This window comes from Mus musculus, chromosome 11, assembly GCF_000001635.26.
Source record: "Mus musculus strain C57BL/6J chromosome 11, GRCm38.p6 C57BL/6J".
Classification (NCBI taxonomy): domain Eukaryota; kingdom Metazoa; phylum Chordata; class Mammalia; order Rodentia; family Muridae; genus Mus; species Mus musculus.
Window position 1 is genome coordinate 86,187,761 of NC_000077.6, and position 18,809 is coordinate 86,206,569.

Sequence of the window (18,809 nt, forward strand, 5' to 3'; positions counted from 1 at the left end):
ACATATTAATTAATAATCCCTTTCATATTTATAACTAAACATATTAAATTCCCAATCTCCCTACCTCAGTAGCATACATTTCAAGAAGACTGTGTTCCTCTACAAGTACATTCCATAAGCAATAAATAAATAAATACCAGGGGGGAAAAAGTACATTCCATATGTACTTCAGGTCTTTAAATAAGTTTCAGAAATACGCATGCCTTATCGAATATTGATCTTAAAAAGTAAGTAGCCAGACATATGAGTGTTGCATGCTAAAAATCTCAGCTATGCTGAAAGCCAAGTAAGGACCGAAAGTCTAATGCCAATCTGGGCAACTCAGCAAGATCCTGTCTTAAAATAAATTTAAGAAACGTAAGCTCTGAGGGAAGAGCATAGCATTGCTTAGCATGCTGGAGGACCTGGGTTCAATACGTAAGCTCTGAGGGAAGAGCATAGCATTGTTTAGCATGCTGGAGGACCTGGGTTCAATACGTAAGCTCTGAGGGAAGAGCATAGCATTGCTTAGCATGCTGGAGGACCTGGGTTCAATACCTGCACATGCACAAACACCAAAAACATCATTAGAACAACATTAAACCTCAATAAATAAGAATAAGTTTTGTCATTATTTTTACACTATTAATACAATTCCTATCAAAGGTATTTGACTAAACCACCAACCAAAGAGTATACATGGATGGGTGCATGGCTCCAGTGATGACCTTATCCGGCATCAATGGGAGAGGAGGCCCTTGGTCCTATGGAGGCTTGATGCCCAGTATTGGGGATGCTAGAGCAGTGAGGCAGGAGTGGGTGGGTAGGGGTAGCACCCTCTTAGAGACAAAGGGGAGGGGGGTGGAATGGGGGCTTGCAGAGGGGAGACCAGGAAGGGGGACAATATTTGAAATGTAAATTAATAAAATAACCAATAAAAAAAGAAAAGAAAATACAGTTATTAGGTAAAAAGTAATGAAGAGTTTAAAGAGTACAGTAATGGGGCTGGAGAAAGAGCTTAGTGTGTAAGAGGACTTGTTGCAGAGGACACAAGTCCAGTTCCCAACACCCACATGCTGGGACATCACAAATATCCAGTTTTAGGGGATCTGATGACCTCTTCTGATCTCTGCTGCACTAGGCATACATGTGGTACACACACATACATACATACATACAGGCAAAACATTTACTCACATAAAATAAAATTTAAAAACTAAACTGAAATGAAAATTTAAGTGCACTACTCTTCAACAGCATAGATACCAACACCAGAACGATACAGAATACCATGGCCCCTGGACAAGGATGGCATTCTGCATTTGTAACACTCTCTCACATGTAAGGTCTAGTTGAATAAAAGAAATCAGATGTGGAGAAAAAAAAAGGAAGCTATTATAGAAAAGAAGCCCAGCAGGGTGGGGAAAATGGGAGAAGGTCACTATGCTCAAAACACATAATATCCACTCATAAAAATGGTACCATGAAACCTATTATTTTATATAATGACATGTTAGCAAGTTTGAAAATAAATAATACCAAAAAAACTATGAAGTTGCTAAATGTTTAAGATATGCCTTGAGCCGGGCATGGTGGCGCATGCCTTTAATCCCAGCACTTGGGAGGCAGAGGCAGGCGGATTTCTGAATTCCAGGCCAGCCTGGTCTACAAAGTGAGCTCCAGGACAGCCAGGGCTATACAGAGAAACCCTGTCTCGAAAAACCAAAAAAAAAAAAAAAAAGATATGCCTTGAGTAAATACTTTACTATCAAATTCTTCATGCACAAGAAAACACCACACAGTTGCTTTGACTATTTTAGTGTTAACAACCTAATATACTAATAACTTCCTTTTCAACAAATAACATAAAAATGACCATTTACATTATAGCCATGATAGCATTTAACTATTCTCTACCAGTGCCCCCAACTTCATATTCCACTATACCTAACTAGATAAGTACATTATTTTAACAGCCAATGAACTGCTTACCTGCTGTGTAGTTTCTAAGGGTCGGATTCTTTTCTTCTCTACCTGAAAATCATCATCTTCGTCTCTGTGTATAGATGCCTGTTTCTTGGCAGATAACTTTGCAGCCAGAGTATTTTTTTCAGGAGAGTCTTATATAAAAAGTAATTTTATAATTAATATGGCAAATTTACAATGAAAGTATTTTAAATAACTTATTCTATGCAATTTTTAGAAGAAAACTAAGATTTAAGACATTTCTATAAAATTAATAAGATAGCTTAAAACTTGTGGTTTTCTTTCCCATTGGCTGATTGAGACAGGATCTCACTATGTATCCCTGGCTGTCCTGGACTCCCTAGGTAGATCAGGCTAGCCTCAAAGTCTCCTGCTTCTGCCTCTGAAAGTAAAGATATGTGACAGGACATCTGACAAGGTATCTTTTAAAAATACTTTTGATCAATCAATTTATTTTTATCATAAATACAAGCAAGCATTTTGATAAACATACATTTAACAAGAAACTGCCAATTTGTCTTTCCCATTGATTCATGTTTTGTCGGCTATACTCTACTAATGGTCTAAGAAATATAACTGCAAGTTTTGGGAATATAACTCAGTAGAGCAGTTGCCTGAATGTGGGAAGCTTTAGGTTCAGAGCCTAATGCAAAGGACCCTGACAAAACATGCAAATCGAGTCCCTCAAGACTCCACAAATGTTACTTCATTTCCATGAAAACCTCATGCTCCTGTCCTACTAAGCTTCATCAGGGTCATTAGGCTAAAAATACTGTTCATAGAATAAACTAATATAATGTCTTAATCTCACAACCCTGAAAGCTCATTCTTAAAACCACCAAAACCTTCATAACTACTAAATTATTAAAATTACAAAAGTGAAGGGTAAATATTAAAGAAAGTTGTCCAATATATAAAGTTAATAATTTACAGAGCTTAGGTGCAATAGATTTGCCATTTTACTTCATCATCCTACAACTTCAGTCCTGACAAACATAGCATCCTGTTTCCTGGAACTATGGCAAACATATTTCCTTTTCCTCAATGCCCATAACACTATTTTTCACTATCCTATACATTAGTTCTTCCCATTTCCTCTGTAACTTTTCTTAAAGGCACCTCCTTCCTCTGTTCCTGTACTCATTTTCTCCACTTCTGTGGCTTGAATCCCCTTTACAGTCCTTCATTACACTGAGTCCACACAATGATCAGATAGCATGAAAATCAATGTAAGTGAAGCAATGCCTTGACTGAAAAGAATTACAGGCTACATGCAGGGTAGAAAGATCTACAGAAGCAAGTCCAACAATTTGAGCCTATAAATACAGAATGGAATCTATACCATATGCCAAGTCTTTTCAAGTGGTTTTGTTTGTGTTTGACAGAAGAATGCACGTGTGTGTTCATGCATGAGGGTATCCACATATGGATACACACATGTGCACATGCCCATATGTGCATATTCATGGAAGTAAGACATTTTTCTCGGGGGAGGGGGGCGTGGGGAGGTGTGGATACAGTGTCCATTACTGAATGTGGAACTCACTGGTAGGCTAAACTGACTAACAAGCAAGCTCCAGGAATCCTGTCTTCACCTCTTCAATGCTGGAGTTAGATCCACATCAGTGAATTCAGATGTTGTTTTAGACTTGTTTTATTATTTTTGATGATGTACACACACAAGAGTGTAGGTGCCCACAGAGGACATGAGTGGTAGGAACTGAACTCTGCTCCCAGGAAGAGCAGTTCTTGCTCTAACCTCTGAGCCATCACTCCAGCTGCCACACTCAGATTTTTAAGTGGGTGCTGGGAATCAGGTTCTGATCCTCATGCTTGCACAGCAAACATTTGAACACATGAACCCACAAAGAGGTAACTTAGCTTTAAAATGCTTTAATTTTAAAAATACCTTATTGATAAAAGAAATAATCTGAGGTTTTAGAAAACCATGGAATCAACAAATGTGTTCAATTAACAGTTCCACAGACTTTTGATTTGAGAATACAATATCCACACAAAGTACAATAAAGTAAGGTATACCTGCATTACTGAGGGAGGGCTAGAGGAAAGGGCACAAAAATGGAAAAACTGCTAGCATTATCTACCACAGCTGATACAATGTGTGTGCTATAGCACTGCATTCCTAAGTATGAATACAACAGAAAATATCTGTTTGTACTCATACAAATGAGAAAGTCCATCATGCTAAACAAAAGTGGAAACAACCCAATTACCTGACAACTACAGACTAGATGAATACATCCTGGTATATTAATACAAGAAAACAGTTTACAGGAAAAAGTGAAAGAATAAAAACAATATATTCTCACCAATATAATATCAAGTAAAAGACAGACATAAGACCACATGTAAAATTCCACTTCCATAAAAAAGCAAAGTTCGTCAATGGTGACAGACAATGACACAGAAAAAATATGGGAAAAAAGAAAGAAAGAAAAAAAAAAGGTTTAACCCAGCAAATATCTCAGTAATTAAAGTGAGAACACAAAAAGTTCAAGAGGTTTTAAGCAGTCAATGTTACAGTAAAAATATTTCCAGTAGGACACATTGGTCAGTTCAAAGCCTATCCTCTGACATGAATGAAGCTTGAAGTTCTGTCGTCAGCAGCAACAACAGTAATATAAATTAAAGGATTTCAGAGACGCTCAGTGTGTAAATGCACGTGCAGTCAAGACCTGAGTTCAATCCCCAGGGCTCACATGGTGGGAGGGGAGAATGGACACCAGCAAGTTGTCCTCTGGCAACCACGTGAGTGCTGTGGCACACATTCCCATCCATACAGACACACAGACACACACACAAAGTAAAAAAATAAATAAATATAATTTTAAAAAGAATTTCAGGCGGACTGAAGGTCCAGTTCCAGGGCCTTTGAGGCCATCAGTACACACATGCTACACAGACATAACATTGCAGACAAAATACTCATATAAACAAAATAAATAATGTTTAAAAAAAAAGAATATTAGAGAAATTAGGTAGAAATATATAATAATACTAGCTAAATCCATCCTAATTAAGCTTCACAGCAGTAATAGCTCCAACAGACACAACAAAATATAACTTACCTTGACAGGGAGTTGAGACTCCATTTCTTCCAGAAGATGGTTTGCTTGGACTATTGAAATGAGGTGAAGTGTCCAGGTTTGTGTCGCTGTAGGTAAAATTCTTTGAATGGCATGCACAAGAACATGAAGGTGGTGCCTCAGGCTTTTTATTCAGGCCCTCATCCACTGGCTTCTCTAAAAACAAGAAGACACCTTCTACTTACAATACAACTAACTAAATGAATAGTAACCTTCCTTTCAGCTAAAGTAAGCAACCACCACAGTTCCCAACGATTGGAAGTTTCTCAGGTTACAAGATAAAACTAAGAAAAACAATCTCTCTGAACCTTATCTACAGTATTAAATCAAAACAGGAGAAAAACCTATGCCTGTAATATATACAGAAATGTTACCAATTTATAAACTACAAAAATATAACAATAAAGATTAATAATGTAACTAAATGCACACCTTTTGTTTGTTTGTTTGTTTTTGTTTTTCGAGTCAGGGTTTCTCTGTATAGCCCTGGCTGTCCTGGAACTCACTCTGTAGACCAGGCTGACCTCGAACTCAGAAATCCACCTGCCTCAGCCTCCGGAGTGCTGGGATTAAAGGCATGCGCCAACACGCACGCTCAAAGTACACCATTCTTTTATTTGCTCTTAATGAAATTTATTTCAAAATCAAACAAAAAAGAGGATTGAAACAAACATGGGAAGTATATGGTTCATTACTGCTGTTTCCCTAAGGGAAGAATTTGAAATTGCAGTGTCCTAAGTAATAAAGACAAGGCCTATCACTATCCATACTATATTTCTTCTTTGAGATAGAGTCTCTCTACAAAGCCCTGGCTGTCCTGGCACTCACTAAGTAGAAGATGCAGGCCTCAAACTTACAAAGATGTACTTGCCTCTGCCTCCTGAGTGCTTGGGATTAGAGGTGTCCACTACCACATCCAGGCTCACAGTATACTTCTACTTCAATCAGAAACATTCCAGCCAGAGCAGTGGTGGCTCACACCTTTAGTTCCAAAACTCAGGAGGCAGAGATAGGCAAATCTCTGAGTTAGAGGCCAGCCTGGGATACATAGTGGGTTCCAGGACAGCCAGGGCTACAGAGAAACCCTCCCTCAACAAACAATAACAAAATCAAACAGAAACCTTCTATCACCTACACAATCTGATTCAAGTATCAGAATACATTTTAAAATAATATTCAAATCCTATTAAAAGGTAATTAAGATACTTAAATGTAATTTTTAAAATTATAATATGGGGGCTGAGAGATGGCCTGGAAGGGGTTCAGTCCCCAGCACCCACATGGCTGATCCAAATCACCTGTCATTCCAGTTATAAATGTTCCAATGCTTTCCTCCGGGCTGCTCACGCACCAGGCTTGCTTGTAGTGCAAGAAAATACACTCATACACATATAATAAAAATAAATCCTTCTTTAGAAAATTACAGGGTCTACACTGTGTGCTCATATGATACAGAAATACACAACTCATACTTTTCAAAAGGTCATCATGGGAGGGACACCCAGGCAATACCTCCACCTTCTCAGAGGAGAAGGGGCAGGGGAAAGGGGGAAAAATTGGGGGAGGAGGTGACCAGGAGGGGGGCAGTGAGCTGGATGTAAAGTGAATAAATAAATTATTTTTTTAAAAAAAGGTCATCATAAACAAGCATGGTTATACACACCTGCAATTCCTTTATCCAGGAGGCTGAGGTAGAAGGGCCTTGAGTTGAAAGCCAGCCCAGACTACACAGTAAAAGTCTGCCTCAGGATAAAAAGGAAGCAACTTGAAGACATATTATAAACATGTATGATAACCTCATAATGAAATCCATTACATGTAATTAACATATGCTAATAAAAACAGAAGGAAAACAAGTGACATGTTTTTGAACATGCTGATGACAATGTCTTTTCATCTACAACCTAAAAACATCCCAGACAACTGTCATAAATTTCAATTATTGACCAGAAGTGTCACTTTCCCCCATAGAATGACACCAATAATAAATAAAACGGACAGATCAGAAATTGTTTACTTTTTGTTAACACTCTTTATTTGATCTCTTGTCTGTTTTAAAGTGGGGAAGAAAAGAAGCAAGAGCCAGCTTTCTCCCTCTACCATGTGGCTCCAGGGATGGATCTCAGGTCGTCAGGAGCCACTGAGCCATCTTGTCCACCCCTTGCTTCCCAGCTCTATCAGTAACACAAACATTTCTTTTCCATTATGTTTATTTATGAGTATGTGTTTATGTGTGTGCACCACAGTGTGCATGTGGCCGTCAGAGGACAACTTGCAATAGTCGGGTCTCTCTTTCCACCAGATGGGCTCTGATGATTGAAATCAGGTCACTAGGCTTAGAAAAAAAGGCTAAAGTCATACTGAGTCATCTTGTCAGCCCAAACATTTCTTTTAACAATTATATTAGTCAGGGTTTTCTAGAGTGCCCAACAATGGGCAGCTGTGAGTGGGAAGTCTAAGCATCTAGTAGTTGCTCAGTCCCACAAGGCTGGGTGTTTCAGCTGGTCTTCTGCATAAGCTGGAATCCTGAAGAAGTGGGTTCCAACAGATGTGCTGGCAAGTAAGTGCAAGCAGGAGAAGAGGGAGGCCTCCTTCTGTCACTGTCCTTATGTAGGCCTTCAGGAGAATGTATGGCCCGGATTAAAAGTGTGTACCACCATGGCTGGATTTGGAACTTGTTCTGTCCCAGGCTGGCCTCATTCTCCTGGGATTAAAGGCGTGTACTACCTTGCTTAAACCAAAGCCTTTCTTGACTACTATGTCTCAAGGTCTCCGTCAAAAGGGTCTGTAATCCTAAATCAAAATCCAGGTCTTCCAGCCTTATCACAGGTGTGCCCTCCATTTCTGGATTGTAGCTCATTCCAGATGTAGTTAAGTTGACAACCAGGAATAGCCAAAACAACAATGTACATATATACATTCCTATGATTAACTTTACACTGTTCTAATGCTTATCTATTTATGTAGCTGAGAAATATCCAATGCTATATTTCAGATTCATTACTAAAATTACAAACTCTTGGGACTAGAAAGATGGCTCAGCAGTTAACAGCATGTCCTCCTCTTCCAGAGGACCCAAGTTCAGTTTCCAGCACAAGTACTGGGAGGCTCAAAGTCTGGTCCCTCCAGGCCATCTAGCTGTCTCCTGCCTTCTGTGAGCAGCTTACATAAACCTATACATATATCATTGAAAAGAAAATAAACCTTTAAGAAAAACTAAAGTATTTTATTAAGTAAATATGAATAGCAATTTCTGTGTTTACCTAGATTGTTTTAATAAAAACATTCACACAGAAGCACTTATCAGCAAATACATGAAACAATTAAGTACATTTTACCTCAGAACCCTGGTTTTTACAAAGAGAAACATTAATTCAGAATCACCTGTTGGAATTTACAAACATTTAGGTCCAGGACTCACCATGAAAAGGGTGTGATGGGAGTCAGTACTCCAGTATCTTTGTTATCTAGGTATAAATGTTAAATGTTTATTTCCTGGCAGTTCTGAGTACTGAACCCTGGACCTTACACGTGCTAGTTAAAAATTACACCACCGAGCTATATCAATCACTGAGCTACACCCCTAGCCCAGGACTCAAATTTATTTTTGTCTTTTGTTTTTTAAGACAGATTCTTGCTGTCTCCCAGGCTTCCTTCCTTCAAACACCTGGTTCTCAGGCCTCAGCTTCCATAGTGCTAGAAATGAAGGCATATGCTAAATCCTAGATAAGTTTGTTTTTTGAGACAAGGTCTCACTGTGTAACTCTGACAATAACTAATAGAATGGGACATAACAAATTTATACAAGCATTGTTACAACAAGCCTCTATTTTATCTGGCATTCACATACGTAGAACAACCAGAATCTTATTATTTATTTAGAACTAGGCTCTTGCTATGTAGCCCAGGCTGGACTCTAACTCACTGTCCTCCTAAGTACTAGGCTTCCTAGCATGTACCATTATGCTAGTTCTTTACATTGTGATGGTTTGTATATGCTTGGCCCATGGAGTAGCAAGTTGGGAGGTGTGGCCTTGTTGGAGTAAGTGTGGCCTTGTGGGTGTGGGCTTTAATATCCTTGTCCTAGCTTCCTGGGAGGCAATCTTCTCTTAGAAGCCTACAGATGAAAATGTAGAACTCTCAGCTCCTCCTGCACCATGCCTGCCTGGATGCTGCTGTGCTCCTGCCTTGATGATATTAGACTGGATCTCTGAACCTGTAAGCCAGCCCCAATTAAATGTTGTCCTTGTAAAAACTGCCTTGGTCATGGTGTCTGTTCACAGCAGTAAAATCCTAACTAAGACATATATTTTCTTCATCCTATATTTCACATTTTAATGAGAGTCATATAAGCAAATATATTCAAGATGTATTCAAGCAATTAGTATATGTATCAGCACCATCAGAGCTCCATCTCCTATTAGATACAAATTATCATCTAATTATTTTATAAGAACTCTAAATATCTAAAACGTTCATACAATCTCTGCTTGACCAAGTAAAAGGACTAAATTATATTAAAATTAATTTTGATGCATTCAATTTCTTTTGGAAGACTTACAATGTACGTCCATGCATGCGTGCATGTGTGTTTGTGTTATGTTTCAAAGGGCAGTGCTATATAGTCTTAGCTGACCTGAAACTTCCTACATAGACCAGGCTGGTCTTGAACTTGCAGCAATCATCTTGCCTTTGACTCCCAAATGCTGGAATTATACATGTGCAACCCCATGCCTGGCACAGATGAGGTATCTTGAAGAAATGTCTTAGCAATTAGAACAATGTTTGAACCGATCTGGATAAAGTATAATTTATATTTTTCTCAGGTCCCAACTAGCAGTCTGAAATATCAAGAAGTATTTCCTGGGCCTGGCCTGAAGGCTCAGTAAAAACACACACGTGGCACTGACCATATGGTGGAAGGTGAGGAGTGATTCTAGCAACTTGTCCTCTGACCTCCACCCCACAGCACATGTGCACATATATATGCATACAAAAATAAATATAATAATTTTTTAAAAAAGAATTTTACTTACCACTAAGAGATTGCTGCCATGCTAATGCAGAACAAAGTAAGGCTAAACTTTTTCCACTTCCTGTGGGACTCTCCAGCAAACAGTGTTGGCTGCTGTTTAGTCCTCTGACAATCTGTGGACAAAGATGTCAATTTTAAAAGGAAGAAAATAATAAGTGATTACTTTATTAGATCTCTCTCCACGGAACAGGACCACGACTAGAACAGCACAGAAGAGTCAGGATGCACCCCAGGAAACACAGTTACAGCGCGGGAAGAACTAGAGAATTGTATTAAATTTAAGACTTTATTCCTTTACATTTCTTCTGAACAGTCTGCTGGTTTTATAAACATGTCAAGCATGAGAATTTTAAAAAGCAACTTATATTTAATTATACAAGCACAAGTAGTTTCTAAGGAACTATGATAAGTGCTAGAGAGGTGGTTTAGCACTTAAGAGCAGCTGTTACTCATGAAGAAGACCCAGGTTCAATTCCCAGCACCACGTGGTAGCTTACAACCACCTGTAACTCCAGTTCCAGGAGATCTGATGCCCTATTCTAGGCCCGTCAGGCCTCAGGCACACATAAGTTGCACAGATACACATGCAGGCAAAACACTCATACACATAGAAATAATCTAAAAACACAGATAAGCAAACAAACAAAAGCCTGCAATACTAATACCTATAAATATCTATGAGAAAAACTCGATGAGAGATACTGCTAGTAGAAGGGGTTATAATGACTTTGAATAGAAATATAAAGGTAGTAGAAATGAAGAATAAAAATCAAAATTCTAAAGGAGCTGAAACTGTTTTTCAGATGTTCTTGCTACATCCTAACCTAAACATACACAGCTTAAGAGTTATCATATCACTTTCCTAGAACTTAGGTGCTCTTCCAGATGAATCCAACAAATCCTAGCCATCATTTTATACCTGTGAATAGTCACAAATTCAATGTATACTTGGAATCACAAGCCACAGCCTCTTGGTAAAGACTCAGCTGCTGTAAAAGACTTACAGAATTCATCATCGCAAGCTGTGCTGGATACGCTCTACAGGGAAAGTGGATCTTCACCCCACCGATGGTGTAGTCAGACAACACTGAGGACATTCTGCCTTCTTCTCTACTTTAGGTGCTTCACTACAACAGAAACAATAAAATCAGTAGAAGGGTTGGCGAGATGGATTCCCAGAGCCCACATCAGGCACCTTACAAATGCCTGTAACTCCAGCTCCAAGGACTCCCACAACCTTATCTGGCTTCTGCAATAACCTGCATTTACCTGGCATAGCCATCCACACATACACTCACAAATATAAAAAGGATTACAGTTTACATATCGAAATAATGTCATTCAAAGAAAACCAGACACCTAGCAATAGAGCTGAAGTCTGATAATAAAAACTGGAATTAATAAGCACATATATAAAAGTAATAGAAATAAAAAAAAATCTTATCCTTATAAATAAATCTCAGGGTCAAGAGCACATACGTACTAGAGTCTGACCAGTCTAGACTGGCACTCCATGATGTATTAGTTATGATGTAAGGCAAGTCACTTTTCTAGAACTCCATGTCCTCAGGTACAGAATAGGAGTCCTAACAGAAACAAGCCTTATAAGACTGCTGTAAAAGTTAAATAATGTAAAAACATACTGTACATGGCAGATGAAACACAAGCTCCTATAACAAGTTTGATTACATATATTCAACTTATAGATACAACAGATTTCTGAAGCAGCTCTGCTATTCCATAGCCTCACTGTTTCCTCTTATTCTGTACATTCCTGTTTGCCCTTTTCACACTCTCCCAGTTAGAAGGAAAAGGCAGATGAATGGGCAGGAAGCACAGGTTGTATCTATGACTTAACATTTTTCACCTGTAAGTCTAAAATTCTTTTCTGCAATAATATCTAACTTTAAAAATTGTTGTAAGGGAGAAAGTATCTTTCCACAGAAATTCACTTAATTTTTTTTAAATCATCTTTTAGTTTACTGGGGGAGGAGAACCCGCATGGCATGACACGTGTGTGGAAGTGAGAAGACAGTGTTCTGGAGACAGAATAGGTTCCCTCCTCTCACCATGTGGGTCTCAGGAATTAAACACTGCTAGCTCGGTTGAGTCCTTTACCTGCTGAGTCAGCTCAGTAATTCTGAAATCAGGAGATTATAATTGAAACAAAATAGATTTAAATCCCACTGTTTGCATCACCTAACCTCCCAGACACTTTTATTGACTGAAGAATTTCGACAGTGGTGAGAAAATCTGGTAAACTCAGTCTGTGAATGGAGATGGTTAAGACAGAAGGTACAACAGGTCATGAAGTCAATAACTTTAACCACAGCTTCTGTGCTCCAAAAAACCCACCACTCTTAAGTTATTTTTCATTTCTAAATATTGTTCTGTCAGACAAGACCTGCATAAAATCAAGCCAAGGAGACCTGTCAACATCCCATCAGGCAGTACTAATTGGACTCATTGGGTGGGAGGGGCGTGTGAAGGGGTCCCGAAGCAGTGTGAAGGATGTACTGGGGATAGGTCAAGATACTTTGTATATATGCATAAACTATCAAAGAATAAATAAAAGATATTGTTAGAAAAAGTATCCAATCACTGATTTTTATCTGTAAACCTCTGAGGTTTAATGGACTCTAACAGCTTATTCTGAAGCAAAAACTCAATATTGTGTTACTAAAATTAATCGAGATGGCAATCTATGCCTGAAGCTGTGGCAACATTCCTCTCAAAACTCATCAGACAATCACACTTCCGGATGTGGTGGCGCAATTCTTCTGGCCCCCAACAATCTCTGGTGGATCTCTGTACGATCGATCGAGGGCAGCCAGGTCTGCACTCCGAGTTCCAGCCCAGCCAGAGCTGGAGGGTGAGACCCTGTCTCTTTAAGAGAAGGGGGGGGGGGGGGCGGGTTAACAAATCTGTAGCCCTTCCAGAAGTACCGCGGAAGCTGGGGCTACCTCCAGCCTGCGTTCACAGAATGTAAGGACAGGCTCCCTGGCCCTCAGCTTTCCTTCCCCAAGCTCCTAGTTCTCACATGTCCACGGGGAGCCACACCATAGAGCCCGAGAGCCCGCCGGCGCCAGCCTGCAGGAGCCCGTCCCCTCCCCGCGCCCTCCTTTCCATTTGCCCACGGCTGGCTCCCGCTCCCAGAGAAAAGGAACGGCTGACGTTTGACAGAAGGCAACGCGGAGCCGACCTACAAGGAAAGCTCGCGAGTACGAAAGTCCTCCCTCACCGGCTGTTCCGACGCTGCCAGGTACCAAGGTACAGCCACTCCTCCCTCTCCAGGCTGCACTCCGCAGCGCCACACAGATGAATTCGCGCCTCCCGCCCCTCGGTTCCCAGTCAGCCAATCACACAGCCAGACCGGAAAAGGAAACAGCCAATCATCGTACGAGGCCAACGCTATACCGCCCAATGGGAGCCCGCGAAGTAAAATCAACCCTCGAGTACTTGGCGGGACCGGAAGACGAGCACCGCCCCTCCCCCAAACCCCACCCCGCGAAAAAGACTGGGACAAGTTCCGCACATTTGCTTGAAGGAAAAAAAAAAATTCTTGTACTGTGAGACTTTAAGAAGCACAAAATGGGCGTTAGACGGGTCTTACATTTGGTGCATTGACCGGGAATCGTCCTGCTGGCGGGTCCAGTGACAGGAGACCGGAGGATTGTTCGAGCAGGTACCGCGGCTGTGTCTCTTTGTGTCCGCCCTTGGCGTGCGTCTATTCCGCGCGTCTATTCCGTCTGTTCCCTCTATTTTGAGTCGGCTGCAAGTCAGTTTGGTTTCGGTTTGCAAAGGAGTTGTCTGCCGGGGGTTGCCAGAAGCGACCTTAACGCTGCGGTAACGAAGAGTCCTGGAGGACGCTCCAGACTCTCAGAGTGGGAAGTCGGATCCGATCCGCGAGATCCGGGAGGGCTCGACTTCATCTGGGGGTCAGTGGCAAAGAGACCACTACCAAGTTATTCAGTGTATCTTCTGTGGCGCTCGTGGCAGGGGCGCGTTGGTATTTTACTTTCTGTTTTTCTTTTTGTGTGTGGACTGGGACTGACGTTATTTTTGGACAGAATGGGACACTGACCTTCCACCCCTCCGAGTTTTACTCTAGAACATTGGAGGGAGGTTAAGACTAGAGCTCACAATCTCTCAGTAAATGTGAAGAAAAATAAATGGTTTACTTTTTGCTCGTCAGAGTGGCCCACCTTTCAGATTGGATGGCCTCCTGAGGGTTCTTTCTCACTGCCTCTTATATTGTCCGTCAAGAGGTGCATTTTTGGTGCTGGCTCGAAGAGCCACCCTAATCAGGTCCCATATATCATAGTGTGGGAAGATTTAGTCACCGATCCCCCTCCTTGTGTTCGCCCGGTTCCTCTTCAGGACCAATGGCTGTGCCAATCTTCGCCCTTCAGGATAGGCCCAAGAAAGATGTTCTCCCCACCACGGATACTGATCTTCTTCTTTATCTCCCTCCCCTTTATCCTCTCTCTCTCTCTCTCTCTCTCTCTCTCTCTCTCTCTCTCTCTCTCTCTCTCTCCTCATGCAGCTCAAGCTGCAGGGCCTTTGGCCCCGCCCATTCCGCCTGGAGAATCAGGGGGACTCGCCATCCTCCTCCCTCCCCAGGTCAGAGGGACCTGCTCAGGAGACTCAGAGACAGTGGAGGCAACTCCTGAGGGTGCCCATATTCTGCCCCTCCCGGCCTATGGTCCCCGGATGAACAAGGTCATCAGCCTTTCAGTATTGGCCGTTTTCCTCCAATGACTTATATAACTGGAAAACTCATAACCCCTCATTTTCTGAGAATCCACAAGGTCTAATTAACTTAATTGAATCACTTCTCCCATCAGCCCACATGGGAAGATAGTCAGCAACTGCTTCAGGTTCTCTTTACCACAGAGGAAAAGCAGCGAATCCTTGAGGCTAGGATACATGTCCCGGGGTCAGGTGGGCGCCCTTCCCTCCTGCCAGGGAATATTGATGCAGGCTTCCCATTGACCAGACCGAACTGGGACTTCAACACCCCTAAAGGTAGGGAGCACCTGAAGGTCCACCGCCAGGCTCTGATGGCAGGTCTCAAAGGGTCAGCACACTGCCCCACCAATTTGACTAAGGTAAGGGAAGTGGTACAGGGGCTGAATGAGTCTCCCTCTGCCTTCCTAGAGAGACTCATGGAGGCCTTTCGCCAGTTTACCCACTATGATCCTAGCAGTGAAGAGCATAAGGCAACAGTTACTGTTGCCTTTATTGACCAATCTAGCAGAGATATTAGGAAGAAGTTGCAGAAACTTGAGGGATTGTAAGACAAGTCTCTAAAGGAACTAGTGCAAGTAGCTGAGAAGGCTTATCATAACCAAGAGTCAGAAGAAAAGAAGGAGGAGAGAAGGCAGAAGGAACAGGAAGCTAGAGAACTCAAAGGAGAGAAGAAACAGGAAAGGAACCTCCAGAGGATCTTGGCCACTGTAGTCAGAGAAAATTGAAAACCTAGTAAGATAGTACCTGCCAACAGAAGAGAGCCCCTGGCTAAGGATCAGTATGCCTACTGTAAAGAAAAAGATCAGCCAGGCGTGGTGGCACCCACCTTTAATCCCAGCACTCGGGAGGCAGAGGCAGGCAGATTTCTGAGTTCCAGGCCAGCCTGGTCTACAAAGTGAGTTCCAGGACAGCCAGGACTACACAGAGAAACCCTGTCTCGAAAAAACCAAAAAGAAAGAAAGAAAGAAAGAAACAAACAAAGAAACAAACAAAGAAACAAACAAAGAAACAAAGAAGTCATTGGGCGAGACTGTCCCAAGAAGAAGAAGAGGGGACTCTACACCTCCGAAAAGAGGCAAATAGGCCCCAAGGTGCTGGCCATACAAGAGGACAGTGGTTGGGGAGACGGGGTTCGGACCCCCTCCCCGAACCCAGGGTAATCCTTAAAGTGGAGGAGAAACCCACCCAGTTTCTTGTGGACACAGGGGCCTAACACTTAGTCCTATTACAAACTGATGGACCAATTTCTAATAAGAAGTCTTGGGCCCAGGGGGCTACAAGAAACAAATACTCATGGACTACCCAAGGAACAGTGGATCTTGGCATGGGCCCGGTATCCCACTTATTCATTGTTATTCCTGAATGCCCCTACCCCATGTTGGGGAGAGATCTCCTCACCAAGATGGGGCACAGATCCATTTCCTCCCTGGGGGACCACAAGTCAAGGGCCATCAAAGAGAGCCCATCCAGGTATTGACCAGGAAGTTAGAGGATGAATATCAATTGTTTGAAGACAGGAGCCAAGAGGTTAAAGATATGGACTGGTGGTTGCAAAATTACCCACATGGGCATGGGCAGAAACTGCAGGGATGAGGAAGGCCAAAAATCAGCTACCTGTCCAGGTAGACCTAAAAGCCCAATGCAGCCCGATAACAGTCCACCAGTATCCTATATCTAAGGAGGCTCGAGATGGAATCCGACCTCACATTTTGTGCCTCCTCCAGTTGGGGATCCTGTGGAAATGTCAATCTGCCTGGAACACCCCCACTCCTCCCTGACTATCGACCTGCCCAGGACCTCAAGGAAGTGAACAATTGAGAAACTGATCTCCACCTGACAGTCCCTAACCCATACAACCTGTTGAGTTCCTTGCCTCCCTCCAGAACTTGGTATACAGTGTTGGACCTCAAGGATGCCTTCTTCTGCCTGCCCTGGCCACCAGAAGTCAGGAATACTTCACCTTTGAATGGAAGGACCCAGACTTGGGGATGACAGGCCAGCTCACCTGGACTCACCTGCCCTAGGGTTTCAAGACCTCCCCCACCACCTTTGAGGCTCTCTACCAAGATCTGGCCATGTTCCAGGCAGCCAACCCCCAGATAACTCTCTTACACTGTGTAGATGACCTTCTGTTGGCCGCTTCCAGCAAAGAACTATGCCTGGAAGGAACGAAACGCCTTCTCACTGAACTAGGAGAACTGGGCTACCGTGCCTCAGCTAAGGCCCAAATCTGCACACAACAGGTTAGTTACCTGGGGTATCTGCTTAAGGAGGGAAAGAGGTGGCTGTCGGAGGCTAGTAAAGAAACTGTATTCCACATTCCGCCGCCCACGAACCAAAAACAAGTCCGAGAGTTCTTGGGCACAGAGGGCTTCTGCCGCCTGTGGATACCTGGATTTGCCGTGATGGCAGCTCTGTTATACCCACTCACCAAGAGCAAACAGCCTTTTTTGTGGGGAGAAAAGGAACAGCGAGCTTTTGATGCCATTAAGATGGCCCTCATGACAGCCCCTGCCTGGGTCTCCCAGATGTCACCAAGCCCTTCCACTTGTTTGTGGGAAAAAATAGGGGCATAGCAAAAAGGGTCTTGACTCAGACACTGGGTCCATGGAAAAGGCCAATGGCGTATCTGTCCAAAAAATTGGAACCAGTGGTGGCAGGGTGGCCTGCATGCCTCCCGATCGTGGCCTTGGTTGCTATCCTGGTCAAAGACATGGACAAATTTACTATATATAGGACAGGACTTGGTGGTATCTGCTCCATGTGCTCTGGAGAGCATGGTTCGCCAACCACCCAACCAGTGGCTCACCAATGCTCATATCAGACTCTGTTGCTTAACTCTGACAGAATCATGTTTGCATCCTCCATGGGCCTAAACCTGGCCACCCTGCTTCCAGACCCTGACCTTGAATCCCCATTCACGGCTGTCAGCAAGTGCTTGCCGAAGCACACAGCTGACATAAAGATCTGTCTGATCAGCCCCTGACAGATGCTGAGGCTACTTGGTTCTCTGATGGGAAGAGTTTTCTGGAGAGAGGAAGGCAGAGAGCAGGTGCTGCCATCGTAGATGGGAAATAAATTGTGTGAGCACAGGTTCTGCCTGAAGGAACCTCTGCCCAAAAGGTTGAGCTCGTTGCCCTCATCAAGGCCCTCGAGTTAGGGGAAGACAAGAAGATTAACATCTATACAGACAGCAGGTATGCCTTTGCCACAGTACATGTTCATGGTGCCATCCATCTATCAGCATCAAGGACTGCTAACCTCTGGAGGAAAAGAGATTAAGCACAAAACTGAGATTCTGGCCTTGTTAAAGATCCTGCATAAGCCAGCAAGTCAGTATCATACACTGTCCGGGCCACCAGAAGGGTGACTTCCCTGTAGCCAGAGGAAATAATCTGGCAAATCAGAAGGCTAGAGCAGTGGCCTTGAGAGTCAGCTCAGTGATGGTGGTCCGAGACCCAGGATCATCGGGACTCAAGTTCTGGTACTCTGCTGAAGATCTGGCAGTTATTTCAAAGAATCCCAACAAGCACTTTGATCAGGAAAAAGAACTCTGGAAATATGCCATCAGGAAAAAAAGATTCTGCCACAGGAACAAGCACGGACAATGATAAGACAAATGCATCAATGGACCCACCTGGGAGGTAAGCAAGCTAACTCAAACTGCCTTAAGATCTACGTATTATATTCCAGGACTGAAACACCTGGTAGAAAAAATAGTTCACGGTTGTGTGCCCTGCCAAAAGGTAAATGCTTGCAGAAGCAAAGCTGACTCCTTCCTGTAAGAGACCTCGGGGAGGTAAGCTGGGAGCCTACTGGGAAGTGGACTTCACTGAGATAAAACCAGGCAAGTATGGCTACAAATATCTTCTAGTTTTCATAGACACTTTCTCAGGATAAATAGAAGCCTTCCCTTCCAAACAAGAGACCACCACAGTGGTGGTAAAGAA

At 42.7% G+C, this 18,809-nt stretch overlaps 1 protein-coding gene and 1 long non-coding RNA gene across 4 annotated transcripts in view; one reads left to right on the plus strand and one right to left on the minus strand.

Annotated features, from left to right (window-relative positions):
- Brip1 (BRCA1 interacting protein C-terminal helicase 1) overlaps positions 1 to 13,455 on the minus strand; it is a 143,080-nt gene extending 129,625 nt beyond the window's left edge. The window contains exons 1-5 of one of the 2 annotated variants that reach the window (XR_879647.2): positions 13,349 to 13,455; positions 11,112 to 11,234; positions 10,109 to 10,220; positions 5,055 to 5,228; positions 1,972 to 2,099 (exon numbers count right to left, since the gene is read on the minus strand). Coding sequence is in view for 1 of the 2 variants with exons in the window: in NM_178309.2 (NP_840094.1) it covers positions 1,972 to 2,099; positions 5,055 to 5,228; positions 10,109 to 10,220; positions 11,112 to 11,204 (507 nt within the window). In the remaining variant the exon portion in view is untranslated. The remainder of the gene's footprint in view (positions 1 to 1,971; positions 2,100 to 5,054; positions 5,229 to 10,108; positions 10,221 to 11,111; positions 11,235 to 13,348) is intronic. The other variant, NM_178309.2, reaches the window with a different exon arrangement.
- A 144-nt stretch (positions 13,456 to 13,599) lies between these two features.
- Brip1os (BRCA1 interacting protein C-terminal helicase 1, opposite strand) overlaps positions 13,600 to 18,809 on the plus strand; it is a 103,084-nt gene continuing 97,874 nt past the window's right edge. For both annotated transcript variants that reach the window (NR_130959.1, NR_130958.1), the window contains exon 1: positions 13,600 to 13,792. This is a non-coding gene — a long non-coding RNA (BRCA1 interacting protein C-terminal helicase 1, opposite strand). The remainder of the gene's footprint in view (positions 13,793 to 18,809) is intronic.